Source organism: Saimiri boliviensis, chromosome 6 (genome assembly GCF_048565385.1).
Source record: "Saimiri boliviensis isolate mSaiBol1 chromosome 6, mSaiBol1.pri, whole genome shotgun sequence".
Lineage (NCBI taxonomy): Eukaryota > Metazoa > Chordata > Mammalia > Primates > Cebidae > Saimiri > Saimiri boliviensis.
In genome coordinates this window covers 82,030,090-82,047,464 of record NC_133454.1, presented here as the reverse complement: position 1 = coordinate 82,047,464, position 17,375 = coordinate 82,030,090, and the positions used below count along the sequence as shown (strand labels likewise).

General features: G+C 41.3%; 1 protein-coding gene, 1 long non-coding RNA gene and 1 pseudogene across 2 annotated transcripts in view; 1 reads left to right on the top strand and 2 right to left on the bottom strand.

Annotated features, from left to right (window-relative positions):
- The window catches only part of MICAL2 (microtubule associated monooxygenase, calponin and LIM domain containing 2), a 252,739-nt gene that overhangs the window by 13,666 nt on the left and 221,698 nt on the right, over positions 1–17,375 (bottom strand). Inside the window, exons 33-34 of the mRNA XM_074401099.1 lie at positions 14,400–14,492; positions 10,401–10,494 (exon numbers count right to left, since the gene is read on the bottom strand). Coding sequence (XP_074257200.1) covers positions 10,401–10,494; positions 14,400–14,492 — 187 coding nt within the window. The remainder of the gene's footprint in view (positions 1–10,400; positions 10,495–14,399; positions 14,493–17,375) is intronic.
- LOC104652338 (uncharacterized) lies at positions 11–13,009 on the top strand. The gene is made up of 3 exons (XR_745671.3): positions 11–2,176; positions 6,401–6,498; positions 12,696–13,009. It is a non-coding gene; the product is annotated as an uncharacterized LOC104652338 (long non-coding RNA).
- On the bottom strand, positions 12,287–12,891 carry LOC101028539 (elongin-C pseudogene; annotated as a pseudogene).

Here is a 17,375-nt window from a genome sequence, read left to right as displayed (position 1 = left end):
TGTATCTCGCCCTGTTGCCCAGGCTGAAGTACAGTGGCATGATCTCAGCTCACTTTAACCTTTGCCCCCATGTTCAAGAGATTCTCCTGCCTCAGCCTCCTGAGTAGCTGGGATTACAGGTGTGTGCCACTATGCCTAACTAATTTTTGTGTTTTTAGTAGAGATGGGGTTTTGCCATGTTACCCAGGCTGGTCTTCAACTCCTGGGCTCAAGCGATCCACCTGCCTCAGCCTCCCAAAGTGGTGGTATTACAAGTGCGAGCTATCATGCCCAGTCAATGTATAAGATATTTAAAAATCCGGAGCTTAATTCAGCAACTTCTGATTGAGTAATGCTACATCCAAGACACTGCTCTATGTTTCACCTTTCACCTGGGCATATGGCTCTCATTTTTTCCACTTATCTAGATTCAATCCCTTCCAGATATTTGTTTAATGTTTCTAGATTGAGGATCATTTTTCCTTGATAAACAGAAAAGCTGAGAGCTGAGAATTCTGCCTTTCCTCATCATCTAACATTATACCATCTGCCACACACACTGGGCCTTTCCTTCCTTGTTCTCAATCCAAAAGAAACAGCTTTCAAGACACTATTTTGCTGTCTTTAGAGCATTTTTTGTTGTTGTTTTTCAGATTCAGCCTCTTTGCTGCATTATGCCTACAAGTTCTAGCTGGATTTTTATCCTGGATTACATGTCCTTTTCTCAATCTTAGGTGTCCTAAAATCTGGCCTGTTAAGAGAGTTGCCTGTGCTGCCACACTGATTCCCCTTGACACTGTACTTGACAAACACCAGTTGAACAGAATCACTCAAGTTGATTCTTTTTTCAGTGGAATAACTTGCAATTATATTGGCTACGGTTTATTTTTTTTCTTAATGGGATGAAGTTTCACTCTTGTTGCCAAGGCTGGAGTGCAATGGTGTGATCTCAGCTCACCTCAACAACTGCCTCCTAGGTTCAAGTGATTCTCCTGCCTCAGTCTCTCAAGTAGCTGAGATTACAGGTGTCCGCACCATTCTCAGCTAATTTCTGTATTTCTAGTAGAGCTAGGGTTTTACCATATTGGTCAGGCTGGTCTTGAATTCCTGACCTCAGGTGATCCACCCACCTTGGCCTCCCAAAGTGCTGAGATTACAGGCGTGAGCTACGACACCAGCCTATTCTTTAGAGTTTCCCTTCCTTCAGTAGTAAAAAGCCGTTTGGGGGGGTCTTTGCATGTGAAATCAAGTGCAGGGTTCCAGGGAATCTGCTTTCCCAAAGTGTTGGGTTCAGGGGACTGTGCCCAGCTCAGCCTTGCCTTGCTCTCCACTCCAACCATGCACCAAGAGGTTCCTCTATGATTCCATTAACTCCCTAGTCAGATTTCTTCCTGTGGGTCCTGAGGAAGTCAGCATTGCCCTCACTATAAATGCAATAGAACGAAGTGAAAGAAGCATGGGCTTTGAAGTCAATCAGACCTTGCTCTGCCACTTAGAAATGTGTGACTTTGAGCACGGAACCTCACATCTCTCTGCCTCAGTCTCCTATTGTGGAAAATGGGGATGGTAAGGACAGTACCTACCTTATAAATTGGATTAAATGAGCTGATGCATGTAAAATGCTTAGCATTGTGCTTGGCACATAGTAAACACTCAGTAAACTGTACCATTGTTATTCTGACCTTGCCATTTCTTCCAACATCTAGTTCTATGGTTCAACATGGATTATCTTCTGTTCACCTTTAGAATTCAGTAGAGTGTAACCTCTGCCTTGATTATACATGGCCAAACTTTATTTTGTAACACAGCTTGAAGTTAACAAAAACTCATAAGTAATAATTATATTTTTGGCTTCATGTAAATGAAAAAGTCATGTGGCTGTGTGGATCATCTGCACTTCTTGGGAAGACATAAGCACCTGGTACCTATGCGGATGCTTTGCTCATCTCCATCTCCATCTGGTCCCCTGGCTGCTGGTGCAAAGAAAGCCCTTTCAAGGCACAGCTGGGACTCATGACCAGCTAGGAACCAAGATTCAGCCGCAATGGGGCAGCCAAAATGCAAGCAGCCTCTGGCTGTGACTAGAATGGCCCAGTTCTCCAGCGCTTTCTTCCTCTCATCCTCTGCCTGGGTCCACTATCAACTGGCTCTTCAGTTGCTCCCGTGTCGTCACCTCATGCCTTTTCCTGCATAAAATGTAAGTATCCCACTTGCTGAGGTGAAATGATCAAAACCCAACACAAAGTGACTTTTTAGGTCTCAAAATTGCAAAGCACATTATGTCACTTCCAACCACCAAGCCTGGTAAATCTTAGTCCCTGCATTAGGGTGACTGGCATGTAAAGGTCAGTAACTTTTTTCTTTTTCTTTTTCTTTCTTTCTTTCTTTCTTTCTTTTTTTTTTTTTTTGAGACAGAATCTCACTCTGATGCCCAGGCTAGAGTGCAGGGGCCTAATTTCAGCTCACCACAACCTCCTCCTCCCGGGTTTGAGTGATTCTTTCACCTCAGTCTTCCAAGTAGCTGGCACTACAGGCACACGCCACCATGCCTGGCTAATTTTTATGTTTTTAGTAGAGATGGGGTTTCACCATGTTGGTCAGGCTGGTCTTGAACTCCTGAACTCAGGTGATCTGCCTGCATTGGCCTCCAAAGGTGATGGGATTACAGGCATAAGCCACCATGCCAGGCCAATCACTTTTCTTGGAATGAATAGTAGTAGAGAAAAAAATAAACTATTCTATAAACTCTTTTTTTTTTTAAGCCATTTTCTTTCGTAGGTAATGCTGAAGACTTCTCTGATTATGTATCGGTATGTTTTTTTCCAAGTTGGGTCTTATTTTGTCGTGTGGTTCATAACTATTTCTTTTGATGTGATTTTGTACCTCCTTAGAATCTGTGAGAAGTCCTAATTCAGTATTTGCTGCAATTTTGTTGATGTACTCTTCATCCTCACTGATGGTCTGGGGGCTTCAGGGCGCTTTAGAGAAAGTGGAGCAGGAACTCTCAACGGCACTGTGCAGGGCCTCTCCCCTGGACTGGCTGCGTTTCAGCCCCTGCCTTTTGTTCTCTGGTCTGTGGTCAGCGCTCCACTCTGGTGCTCATGCACAGACCTGTTTCATTCAAGTCTCTACCAACCTTCATACCCAGAGCTCTGGGGATGTCTGCCTCCCACAGGCTCCTTACCCAGACTGATGCAACTCCAGAAAGCTGTGCTGTGGATCTGGCCTGATTCAGTCTTGACAAGCCCAGGATGCTAATAGCTACTCACAATTCCATTCTGGGAGCCAGAGTGTGGCAGCTAAAAAACAAAAATTCAAATCTTTTCTTTTGAAATTACTTCTTGTTTTATTTGAAACTGTTTATTTTTTAGAAACAAAAAAGAATTAGTTTTTCCTAACTTTGGGCTTTATTGAAATTATATTATACTGCATATATTCTTCTTCCAAAACTTGTTTTAAATTTAAAATTATGTTGTAAAAAGGCATCCATGTCACTCATTCATTTTCACTGCTCTCTATATAATATTCAGTTGTATGACTATACCACAAATTATCCATTTTCCTATTAATGGATGTCTGAGTTGTTCTTAGAATTCTGCTATTATGATTGATGCTGTTATAAGCATTCTTGTATGTCTCTTTTGGCCCATGTGGGTAAGAGATTCTTTTGAATATGTATTAGGAATGAAATTCTTAAATTGTAGGGTATACACAGATTCAACTTTACAGCCTAAAGCCAAATTATTTTCCAAAGTGTTGTGACAATTTATGCTCCTACTAACATTGAATAAGAGTGAAACTTGTCCCTCACCCTTGCCAAATACTTAGTATTATCAGATTTTTAAAGTTTTGATAATTTAAGTTTTCAATAGTTTACTATAGTATGAATTTGTATGTTCCTGTCTTTTTCATAGATTTATTGAACATTTAGTATTCTTCTGTGAAAAGTATATTTATGCCATTTATCTATATTTATATTGGGTTGTTTGCCTATTTCTTACTGATTTGTAAGAGTAAGAATATCCTAGAATGCTGATTCTTTTTTGGTTATATTTTTTGCAAACACAGTTGACAATCTATATCTGAGGGTTTTACATCCTCAGATTCAACCAACTGTGGATTGAAAATATTCTGGAAAAAAAAAGATGATTGTGTCTGTACTGATCATATACAGACTTTTTTTCTTGTCATTATTCCCTAAACAATATGGTATAACAACTATTTACACACTTACATTGTATTCAGTATTACAAATAATCTGGAGATGATTTCAAGTATGCAACAGTACGTGCATAGGTTGTATGCAGTTACTATGCCATTTTATATCAGGGACTTGAGCACCCTCAAATTTTGGTATCTTCAGGGGTTCTGGAACAAATCCTCTGTGGATAACAGAGTGTGACTGTTTATTTTCCAAATGAGTGGCTTTTCATTTCCTTTAGAGTATCTATTGACTGACAACCTGAGGTCAAAAAAAGGTTCTTCTTAACATCTCAAGTTTCAATTTTCACATTAAAGTCCTTAATCTTTATGGAATTGATTTGTTTGTATGGTACAAAACAAGACTCAATTTTGTTTTTTCCTTAGAAATCAGTTGTCTCAGAATCACTTACTTCCTGTGATCTCTAATGCTACTGCTGGCTTATATCAACTTTTCACATATATGAGATTATATTTGTGTTCTTTGGTGACTTTCAGCAAAGTATTAAAATTGGCTCCATAAGACAGTGCATGTTTTTTGTTAGATTTACTCCTAGGTATCTTACATATTTTTCTGTTAATGTAAGTGACATCTTCGTTGCTTTATTTTCTAGGTGTTTGATGCTAAGATATTGAAATGCAATTAATTTTTCTAGTTTGAGCTTATATCCAGTCACTGTGATTCAGGTCCTTATTATTTTTAATAGTTTACTTGTACATTTTGGTGAATTTTTCAGATAGAAAAAATCCTCGCATCTGTATACAACAAATTTTTTTTCTTCCTTTCCAAGCCTCTTGCCTTTCCCTGCCTTGTCTTACCACACTGGTTGGGATCTCCTGCACAATGTTAAATAGAAGACAGAAGAGTAGGCAATATTATTTAATTACTGATTTTTAAAGAAATGCTTCTATTTAACAGTGATGTTTGCTGCATAGTTTTGGAAGACATGTTTCAAATTAAGAAAGTTCTATCCTGTTCTATTGCTTTTTTTGGCTAAAAGTTTTTAGCAAATGGGTGTTGATTTCGTCAAATGATTTTCCTTCTTCTATTGAAAAGACCATAAGATTTTCCTCTTTAATTTTTCAATATAGTACTTGTAAAATCACCCTTAGATTGCCAGATTTAAAAATTAATGGGATTAAGTGTTCATTAAATTCTTTTATCTTTTTGAATATTTGCTGTATCCGTGGTTGCATCTGCCCTTTTCATTTCTTATTTCTATCTTCTATCTTATTTTTAAAAGAAAAACAATTTATTTAAGATGGTCAGCTTTAGTCTTTTATTGGTTTGTTCAATATTTGGCTTGCAATGAAGCCATGGACTTCCTACAGAATGATCAGTGAAGCTGGAAACTTATTACTCCTGGCCATTTTCTATAAGGTTGGTGTCCTTTTCTGACAATATCTCATTATATTATGTGACAAAATAATATTATCTGTATTTCCATGTTCATGGCTACCTGTATTTAGAGACTCCTCTAGAATCACAGAGGGATGGCAACCCTTCCCCTGCTCTGCTGACCTATGAATGCACAGTAACCAGATGTGTCTAATGATGAATGAGAGGGTGCAACCTTTAACCCACTGCCTTCTAGTACCTTTTGAGAGCAAACAGTTACAGAAGGAAACCTAAAGAATATCTATTTCCTAAAACCCATTCCCAAATTGTGGCACACTGTCAGAGAGGCATGGCTTGAAACCCATAGTCTGCTAACTTTGTTGAACAGCTTTTATTGCATTGCTGTTTTGGGGGGCAGGCAGTGGCGGGGGTGCGGGAGTGGCAACAATGAGTTCTCATTTAGATCTTTGTTTGGGCCAGGCATGCAAAATTCATGTATTACAAATATTTATAGAAACCAGCTTAAATCTCTTTTAGGGAGTATAGTTACAAATGAATGTGAAAGAATTAACAAACAAATAAATATAATTTGAGAAGTCATTGACCATCCAGCTGTGTTCTACAATAACAGGGTTATAAAAGAAAAGGGAAGAAATATTTTTGAATGCCTATTGTATTTCAGGCCCTTTTCTGGATGCTTTATTAATGTTCTATCATGTAATCTTTTCTTCACAGCATCCCTGTGAGTATTATCCCTATGGTATTATTCATCCCATTTTACGGATGAGAAGAAAATTTGGCAGAAAAGTAAATAATTGTGTAAGGATTACATTGGGATTCATACTCAAGAATGTCTGACTCTAATGCCTGTGCTCTATCCAGGACACCTCGCTGTTACGTTATCCAGGAATTTTTATTCCTTGGCTCCTGAGCAGCAGCGAAAACCACGAAGTCTAAGCCAAACTACTTCCCCAGTCCTGGTGAGGCTTTCATTGGCATTTCTCATCATAATGTGTGCTCCTGCTGCCACCTGCTGGCAGCTTGCGCATCCTGCTTTTTCTTGGTAAACAGTATCGGGAAAGGAGAAACCATCCGGCTCCAAAAAAGGCAAGAAGCTCCATGCAGACAAATAGCTAGTAAATCGTCCCCAAAGCTGGTAAAGCTATAAGGGAATAATAATTGTCATCAAACTCCCCTGGGGAGAAATCCTTTCTTCTTCGAGTTACTCAGTTTTCATCAGATTCCAGGTATTGAAAGCAAGCCCAGATTGTGTTATCCAGATCATTTAAATATGAATGGTGGTCTCTTCTAGATTGGGGTATTCCATGCCCCTAGTATGTAACACTGATCATCATATTGACAAGCAATAGCCAGCAGGTGACAAACAGTGCCTCAACCAAGAAGAGTCTAAGTGGCTGTAAAGCTGGGCTTAGCCTCCTACCATAAGGTAGTAGGGCCCCCAGGAATCGGGTCACTGCATATCCCAGTCTTTTACCTGGGCATCTGGGACCAAGATGGGACTCTCTTCCCTTTGTCAAAGACAACACACACACACGCACACGCACACGCACACGCACACACGCACACACGCACACATACACACACAAGCATGAGTCCACGTCCTGCAAAACATAATGATTTGTCATCTGGGGTGGATTGTTAGATTTTTGTTTTTCTTTGTTTCCCTTTCCTTGACAAAATGGGGAAAAACCCTTCCCAGGGCGGGAGAGCTTATTTCTGACTGCTGGAAAAAAAGAAAGCGGGAATTGTTGTCAGGACAATGAGGAGCTCATCAAAGCCTCATTTTGCTCATCAGCGATCGCTGCCCTCCGTCCTGCACCCCCGCATGTTCCTCTAATTCAATGCCCGCCTAATGAATAACTCCCAGAACAAAAGCCCCTTTCAGGCTGCCTACATAATTATCAGAGGAGCCTTGCATAACTGTCTCAGGCTACTCATGTTTTCAGGTCTGTCTCTAAATTTGGTTATTCACAACCTTTATAGCTCAATATTATTGCCTAACTGTGATCATTTTCTAATTATCCTAATAATACCTATTAAATAATTCCCATTAAATCACTTGAACCGGAGCAGCACAGGCCAGCTCAAATACAACTTAACCTAATAAGCATTGGTCATTCATTAAGCAACAGGGCAATCTCTTAAAAGGACTGAATAGAATATTAAACCACCAAGGAATATTATTATTGCACAAATGTTATTACAGGTTAGAGTATATTAATTTTGGTGCCTGGTTTGCAAAACTTCCGTTTGGTTGCTTTTGAGGCCACTCTCCGTGACTTGACTCTTTCAGTCTCCAGTCCCTTGTTGATCTGCATCTGTCACCCACACAAGGACAATCAAGGGAAAAAAGCCCATAAACTTAACAGGGGAATTAAATTACCAAGGGAATGAATGGAATCCATCTTCTGGCTGGCTAGGCACACCTCTGAAACATCACAAGCTGGCCAGATTCCTTTTGCTAGAACTCAAAATAGCTCTCTCTTTCCTTCCTTTTTTTCATATTTGGAGATGAGGAGGATTTTCAGAAGATGCTTTACAATTTTGGTTTCTATCATTTAAATTTCAAGCAGTAAAAATTAGACAAATTCTTTAAAAGAAGATATGTGTGGACACTTAGTAATATTTTGTAAAATGATATGAGGTAATGTTTACGAAATGCCTACAATGTAATCAGTGCTCTGGCAGAGACTCTGCCCATCAACACACCTAATCCTCAAAATGACCTGGTAACATGGGGATAATAATCTTCATTTTTCAGATAAGAAATCTAGGGCCAGAGAGGTTAAGTGATTTACCCAGGACTAGTCAGCCTAAGTGGAGTGGAAGAGAATTTGAACACAGGGCTTGCTGGCGCCCATAGCTCCGCACTTCCCACTATGCCACCTGCTGGCCTGCGTTGCTGGCAGCAAACTGAAGCACGCCCTGGCTTTTCTGGTTTTTCCTTTTTCTTTCTAAGGCGGTCACTGAGATCAGCGGATTCCCTAAGACAAGGACCAGAGCCTTCTGGACTGGGGATATGATCAAACGCCTAACGAGGGCGGTTCATTCTACTGAAAGTCCCGCAGCAGCTGTAGAGATAGACGGTGACTCTCAGTCCAAGCAGCAAGAAACTCTTCGTATTTGTAATAAGCCAACTTCATGTGATAAGCCTTATTTGTAATAAGCCTACAAATGAGCAAATTTGGGTCATCTATGCAAGGAAATCCAGTGCATTTTAGTAAAAAATAAAATAAAATAAAAACAAATATTGATTAATCATCTGCTCCATGCCAGGCACTGGGCTATGGGTATTACATAAATTGTTTAAGCTAATCTTCACCACAAATACAAGAAACAAGTATTATTATCACTCCTAATTTACCGACAAGGAAACTGAGGCACAGAAGAGGTAAAGTCTGACTCCAGCATTTCCCTGAAATCTAGTGCTAAATTAACCAGGCAGTTAATGAAACTGAAACCTCAGGACCCCTTACTTGGATGGGTCCTTGCAAGGTTTTGGAAGCAGCCCTCACAATTTTACATGCATGACTTTGCATGAACTCCAGGCCTCGGGAAATCTTGGTCTGCCCCTGCTAGTGTCAGCACTCTCAAATAACTGAACTGTTAAAGAACTGAAATCCTACATTTCACTTGTTAAGTAACAAGTAACCTGTTTATATTATTGCACATTATTTCAGTGCTCGGTTTTTCACCTTTTATATCCCAAATACTGAAGGCTGAAAACATCCATCACAAAACTAAAGAGACAATACTCCCAACAAACTCTTAGGGTCCTCCAATTCATTAGCCACACCCCTACTGGAAGATTTCTGAACATGTAAATTTCTTTCAGCCATTCCTTACCTGAAAACCCTTCACTGGCTCATTTGTGAAGATATTTCAGGTCTTTTCACATTTGAGCTTTGCAGGTGCTGTTCCCTCTGTTAGAACAATCTTTTTCTCTTCACTGGTTAACTCTTGCTCCTTCTCTGGTTCTCATCTTATAGATCACCCCTTCCTGGAAGCCTAGCCTGATGGCTCTCCTTGCCCCAAGATCAGTTAGGAACCTCTTAGTTCTGTCCACATTGTACCCTAATGCTTGTTCCTATCACAGAATTAGAATACATACTGTATTGTGACTTATCTCTTTACCTATGTGTGTCTCTCAATGGACTATAAACTTCTCAAGGTAGAAACTGTGTCATATTCATTGTTATCTCATGCTCGGTAGGTCTTCACCAGATGAGTTCTGTTTGAATCTAAGAATCCGAAGCTATCACTGGAATAACTACCACTTACTGCTTTACCTTGGGCCAGGCAATGTGTTACCTAACCATCATACGTAATTTCCTCTTTAATCCTTTTATCAGTTCTATAAAGGAGAAAATCACTATTATCCTCATTTTAGATGAGAAAATGAAGAAGTATAAGGGTTTATAACATGACTGGCCCGAGGTCATACAGGTAGTAAAGGAAAAACCAGGACATTGACTCTCACTCTGGGCTTTGAATTACTACCAACCTTACTCCAATACCCACATATTTCTCCTGAATTTATCTTAACCCCTGAATTGTAAAGAACATTTGTGTTAGCCAGTGGAGAGGTGGGGCTGAACAGAAACCCAGTTATAAGGCCTGTGGGCTGACCAATGGTCCTGGGAATTTCAAATTGGGCCAATAGTTTGATTTTTATGCTTGATCTTGGCCAAAAGGCCGAGAAGCAATAATGTGATGTTTAAAGTGTGCAGCAGTTGTGGATTTAGCACATGTCCATGCTGACAGATCCCCAGCAGGTGACAAGGTCTGTTTTGCTCAGATGGTCAGACTAGCACTATTCTCAGACCATGCCCACTGCCCAAGATCTGCTAGGATGCCGTACCTGCTTCTCCTCGCAATGCCTTCTCCAGCCTCACACCCTGGATCTCAGAAGCCCTCTGCCGCTCCTCCACCTCCTCCAGCTGCCTCTGGATGGCCTGCAACACCAGGATCACATGTCACACAAATACTCTCCACATAGAGTCCTAAGAGGAGCAGATTCTGCCACTTCCTTTCCAGGAAAAAGAGGCCCTTTCACTTGTGATGGTCCTGTCTTGAGTAACTAAGCAAGGACCTCTGAATTCCCAGACACGTATATCCTGATGTTTCCCTTCCTAAGTATGCAACATAAAGCAAGGAATCTGTGTGTATGTTCAACTGGCCCCAAAGTGGACATTAAAACAGTCCCCTTAGACAACGTCAATCACAGATGTCCTCCAAGACAGAGGCTGTTGGGTGAGGTGGGCAGTCGTCACGGCTCCTGGACTCCTTGGAGCCCACAGCCACTGACTGTGGCTGTGGCATAATGTTGAAGCTGCAGCCCCTATTCAGAGTGGGGTAGTGGGTCCTGGGGCAAACTCAATATGTGCATAATCTCTTTTCCCCAAGAAGAACCAGCCTATACCTCCTAAGGAGGCACTCTGGAGCAAGAGACCTGGGCCAGCTTCTGGGGTTTCATGCTCCTGTTTCAGATTGTCCTGCTCCTATCCTTAGCTACAAATTGTATGTGGACTTTCACTGCACCATGGGCACATGCCCAGCATTCTTTCACTGTGGAAGTGTACTGTGGCTTTGTTACTAGCAGATTATTAAGACAAGACACAAGATGTTTAACTCATTAGGGGATAACATCATATCTCCTTAGGCTCCTTATAGGCACCTATTAAGGTCTGGGGTCATGATTGGATTGGCATTTAGATATTTATTTTCCCTACTAACTATTAATCTCTTGTGTATGGTAGAAAGAAAAGTTAGGGGCCAGGTGCGGTGGCACACGCCTGTAATCCCAGCTCTTTGGGAGGCTGAGGTGGCAGATCACAAGGTCAGGAGTTTGAAATCGGTCTGTTCAACGTAGTGAAACCCAGTCTCCACTAAAAATACAAAAAATTAGCCAGGCCTGTAATCTCAGCTACTCGGGAGGCTGAGGCAGGAGAATTGCTTGAACCCGGGAGGTGGATGTTGCAGTGAGATGAGATCATGCCACTGCACTCCAGCCTGGGCAACAGTGCAAGACTCCGTCTCAAAAAAAAAAAAAAAAAAAAAAAAAAAAAAAAAAGTGGAAGTAAGTTATGGAAAAGCCTTTCCTATATAAATTTTGTTCATCCCCATCCATTTTCTCTGCTTTCAAATACCACGCTGTCAAAGGCATATCCCTTGGCAAGATAGACTTTGCACCTGGCAGACCAGGTATATTCAAGGAACTGTCAGCTATTTGGGCAGGCAGAATGCCTGTGTTCCTCCTTTGTTTTACTTCAGCTCTGTCTCATTCCCCTTCCTCCTTAACCCCATGTCTTTCTAAATTGCCCCTGAAATCACAAGTACAGAGCCAAGGACCCTCAAACCCTGTAAAGAGACCCAAGCAGGGAGGGGTGGGGCCTGCACAGCCACCCAGCTCTTCTTGTCTCAGCTATGAGTCTTTAAGTTCCAACATAAAATCTGAAATAGATGGAAAGTCTACTTAAAGCTACTGGTAATTTCATGTCCTCTTCCTGTCTCTCCCTTAAAGACAATGATATCTTTATAAATCCATCTCTTGCCGGCATGCTGTAGAACAGCTAAAGAAGGGAAGCACCTAAATGACTTTATTACTGATCACTGTGCAGTTACAGCTATGTGGCTCTTAGGGACTGAATTGTGTCCCACTCCAAATGTGTACATTGAAGCCCTAACCCCCAATGTGACTGTATTTGGAGATAGAGCCTTTGAGGAGGTAATTAAGGTTAAATGAAGTTCTTTTTTTTTTTTAAGTTTATTATAATTTATTTTATTTAACAATCTAGGAAGTTCGCAGCCATCAGCAGTTGTGCAATTTCAGGTGCAATTGGGAATTCAGGAATCTCAGTAGAGCTGTTAGTGTAGCGAACCTTGTACGTAAAATACATGCATACTTTTGATAGCACATGTGAAGGTATCTCTCTAAAATTGACCTCATTGGTTTCGTTCTCAGTAAATTGACCTGGGCCACTCAACATGGCTTTTATTGTGCCTGATGTTAAGCATGTTCTCTTTTTACAATAAATTCATGGCCATCAGATGATATCAATTTGACACACATGGCATCAGGGCCTTCACAGCCACCATAGGTTTTCTCCTCTCCATCCATTTTGTTCTTTTGAAAAATTCTACTTTGCTTCCCCAGGAACTTTAGCAGTTTCTCGTCAGCCCAGCAGCCACCGCAGCTGGGTCCCAGCGTACCGCCACAGCCCCTATTCCTGGTTAAATGAAGTTCTAAGGTTGGAGCCCTAATCCAATATGACTGATGTCCTTATAAGAGGAAAAGACACCAGAGATACCTTTCTCTGCTCACGTGAACTCACAGAAAGATCGTGTGAGGACATAGCAAGAAGGCAGCTGCCTACAAGCCAGGAAGAGAGGTCTCACCAGGCACCAAACCCACCAGCACCTTAATCTTGGACTTCTAGGCTCCAAAACGTGAGGAAAATAAATTTCTGTTGTTTAAGCCATTCGGTCCATGGTATTTTGTTATGGCAGCCCAAGCAGACTAATACAGAGGTCATTCTATAGAAACTAAGGATGAGGCTGGGCATGGTGGCTCACACCAGTAATCTCATCATTTTGGGAAGCTGAGGTGGGGGGATCACTTGAGCTCAGGAGTTTGAGACCAGCATGGCCAACATGGTGAAACCCTCTCTACTAAAAATTCAAAAATTAGCTGGGTGTGGTAGTAGGCATCTGCAATCCCAGCTGCTCGGAGGCTGAGGCAAGAGAATCACTTGAACCCAGGAGGCAGTTGCAGTGAGCTGAGATTGCGCCACTGTACTCCAGCCTGGGCAACAGAGCAAGACTCTGTCTGAAAAAAACGAAACTAAGGATGAACGTCTCAGAGATTAAAGACGGCTGCTATGGGTGCCAGCAGGACTCAAAAGGCTATTGTAATTCTTCTCTTATTATAACCAACTGTCTGGGGTGAAAATACAAGGAAGATACACTGCCTAGTTTGCCAATCAATATCATAAGAGTTGTCTTGTTCTTGGAAGGAAAAGTTGCAGTGTTTCTAAGAAACCTGTTTTAGAGGTTGCAAGTGGACGGAAGTGACTTTTCCCCATTCGCTAGGTGAAAGAGGTAGCTCCCAAGTCAGCCACGGGGAAGGGTGAAGGAGGGTGGATTGAATGATGTCACTCTGGTCAGAAATAGTGTGTAGGATTATTAGCCAGATAAAGGGAATAACTGGAGAAAGGGATCTGAGGATATGCTGGATTCACATGAGTGGTCATTCTAAGTCCACATGTCCTATAACCCAACTCTTGTTCAAGACTAGGCTTGGGGTCCTCAGAGACATGGAGGATGCCTTGATTTTCTGCTTCATTTTGCCTGTCTGTGATGGAGTGGGGCAGAGCAACTTGGGAGGAAATGTTTGAAGTAAGGAATCAGGCCAGGAAATCCTTATTGGAATGTTAGATACTTAGGATTTCAACTAATCTGGAAATGGAGACAGCCCTTAATAGCTGTCAGTTTAGTAAAGATACTGTTGGGGAGTTGGTGGAAGGTTTGTGTCTACAGAGGACAAAACTAAGGTCACTGCTACGTGGCAGTCCGGGATGACTCCCAAAGCCAAGCACTGTCTCTTGTTCCAACCTCACATGTCTACAGATGGAGGGGTGGCTGAGAATAGGCCGTATTAACACCTGGGTTGTCCATGACCCAGAGTCCTACTGAGACTAAGCTGGGGCCTCTTTAAAACAGCCACAGATCTGGTCCCTCAGAGAAGAAGACTGACCTTTCTCCTGTGTTCCCTAATACAATACAGACTCTCAAACCTCTTTTCCATCCAGAGTCCCAGAGGACCCAGGCCCACTCACTCCTCTCCAGTTTATTTACTGACCTGAGCCTTATAGAGTCTTTTCAATTCTTCTTGCTTAACCAACTGCTTCATTGCTTTTTCCAGCTTCTTTCTTCTTCTAAGAGTCTTCTTCTCCTATGACAACAAATAGAGAAAAAAATTATGTCTGAGAAAAATGAGGTTGAAATTTACAAAATATCGTTATAGGTGTCTGCCCTTTCCCACTAATGATTCCTAGCCACTGCTTAGTTTCCAAAATAACGACATTGGTAAAACTCTCTGCAATGATAGAAATAACCTATTGCTGTGCTATCTAAAATCCGGAAGCCACTAGCTCCATGGGGTTAGTGGACACTTGAAAGGAAGTGAGTGTGAATTATGACGTGAATTTTAAATGTTATTCAATTTTAATGAATTTAAGTGTAAATTTAAGTAGCCACATGTTGCTAGTAGGTTCTGGATTTGGAAACTGCTACGTGTGTATAAGGGAGGCAGCGTATATATAGGTCTGCAGCTGGGAATTGCGATATAGAGTACTAGCTGGGTTCAGCTGAGAGAAAGAATTATACTTTACAGGGGTGCTATGATATAGCTCATGGATGAGGGGCCTGGGAGAGAGAGACAGGCAGGCAAGTAGACAGGCGTACACACACATGCTGTCTCTCTCCTACATGTAAACCAGTTAACAACTTCAAATAGTGCTTAAGTTGAGTCTACAGTGGCTAATTAAACCTGGAAATGGAGAAATGTATCATTCCAACGAACGTGTTTTTTGGCTTGAGGGAAGCCTGAGATTGCTTCTCTTCCCAACCTCACTTTGTTTACACAATTATAGCATTACTGTCACTGGGTTGTGTATGTACCTGTGCTTGTTAAAAAGAAATTCAAAACTAATGCATAGAAAGTAGAAGTCTAGATCTTGATAGTGTCACTTCCAGGTTTTAAACACAAGAGAAAAGAGAAATGACGGTGTGGCCAATTCCACATACTGGAAAGTTCAGGAGATACTTCTGATGGGAGAAATAGCAAAGACTAATGGTTGAGCGCTGGGTCCACGAAACAGGCAGAGCTTGCATCCAATCCCAGCTGAGCTGTGTGAGCTTCAGAATGTCACACAATGTTCTAAACTTCAGTGCCTTCTTTAGAGTAATGAGAAGAATTTAGTGCCTAGGATTAAATGAAATAATAAGGCTAAGCCCTTTGTAGAATACTTGAAAGAGACACGGGATAAACTCTCAATAAATAGTAATAGCATGATTTTTATTATTAACATGCTTATTATATTTTAAATTAGCACGATTATCACTTTTTCCTGAAATCTATTTCTGATTTTTGTGTGGAGTATATATTACATATATACACACACAGACATTTGTATCTACAAAATAAATGTTCAAATTGGGCTATTTTTACTATTTGCCTTTGAGCATACACAACCTCATGTAAACTAGGATGAGGATTAAAGCATTCTACGCATTTCTTTTTAATGCTGGAAGAAACAAAAATATGAAATTTAAAAATTATTGTAGCTAGCTTGGTGCCTACAGGCTATTTTTCTGGAATTCTACTTAGGACCGCAAATCCTAAAGATCTTTTTCATCCTTGGAAGAAAATTTTGACTCTTCGAACTCAAGTTATTCCACATAGTATCATCTCTGCTTCTAGGAGGTAACTACCAGATTGACTGTCAATCACTCTGAATGGAGATTCCAGACCTTTTGCATGGGGTATTCCTCACTGGGCAGCTAGGATCTTTCTGGAAAGCTCTAGGGAAGAGGTGGTAGGGATCAATGGTAACTGTCATCCAGAGATTGTCTAACTTAGTCTATACAGAGTCAGTTCATTTATTAACAAGTGTCCCTTGAGCTTCCATTATAGTAACCTATGTAATAAATCCTCACTTTTACTAAATGCTGCATGTCAGATACTATACTAATTGATTCACGTGTCATCCCATTTATTCCTCAAATTGCACTTACTTTACAGATAAGGAAATCAAAACTCAGAGAGGAAATTAACTTGTACAAGATGATGCAATTACTAATAAGCAAAGCCAGGAGTTAGGCACAGGTAGCCTGAATCTAGTATCCACATTTCATCTACTCTATACTGCCTTTCCTTGTGCCAAATACCATTTAAACACAACAAGGCCCTACTCTAAAGTGAGACTACAGAGAAGAAATGCCAATGTTCCTTCCTAAATGAAGACCACTGAATGCAATTCCAAGGTGAAAGGTGGGGGGAATTGCCTCAAGAGCATCACGTGGTCTCAGCGCTTTCCAGCAGCAAAGCTAACAGACTCTGACTGCTTTATCAAGAGTCAGCAAAACAGAACCTAGAAAAAGAAAGTCATTTATTGCATTTTATTAAAAGTTGCTGACACATAAAAGAAGGACGCATCATTAATAAAGACACAGCCTTATGTATACAAGGCACAGTTCTTATATCCTCACTGATGATGCAGAGAGGGAAAGAAGCTAAGGGCTATGGAAGAAAAGATGCAGAAATCTGGCAGAATCAAAGACACGCTGCTGCATCACTTCCTGCCTTAGTCTCTTAGATCTAGGTGGTGGTGTGGGAGGAGAGGCAGTGGGGAACAAGGGGGAAGCAAAGGGAAGAGGCTGAGAGGACACATCCTGCCTCCGGTTTCCTGTGTAAAGGTTCATTTGAGCTGTCATGGGCTCTGTGCCACCTGGCTGGGGACACACCTGCATGGGACAGAAGAGACAAAGAAACCAGAGGACGAAAACCTCCTCTTGTTCCTTCAGTATGAGCCCTCGAGAGGTTGGAAAGAAGAAATATTGTTGCCAGCTTCCCTTCCTTTAAGAGTGGGCCAGGTCCGAAGCCAGGTGAGGCAGGCATGCTTTACTGCCTGGCAAGCTGATGTGATGGTGGGCTCTGTTCTGGACCAGCAGGAGGACAAGGAGCTATTTGTGAGACTGGTCCTAGATACCACCGTCTTGTGATTTCAGCATGTTTGGGCCATTCTATTCTTTTATTCTCCGTGTCAAGATGGCT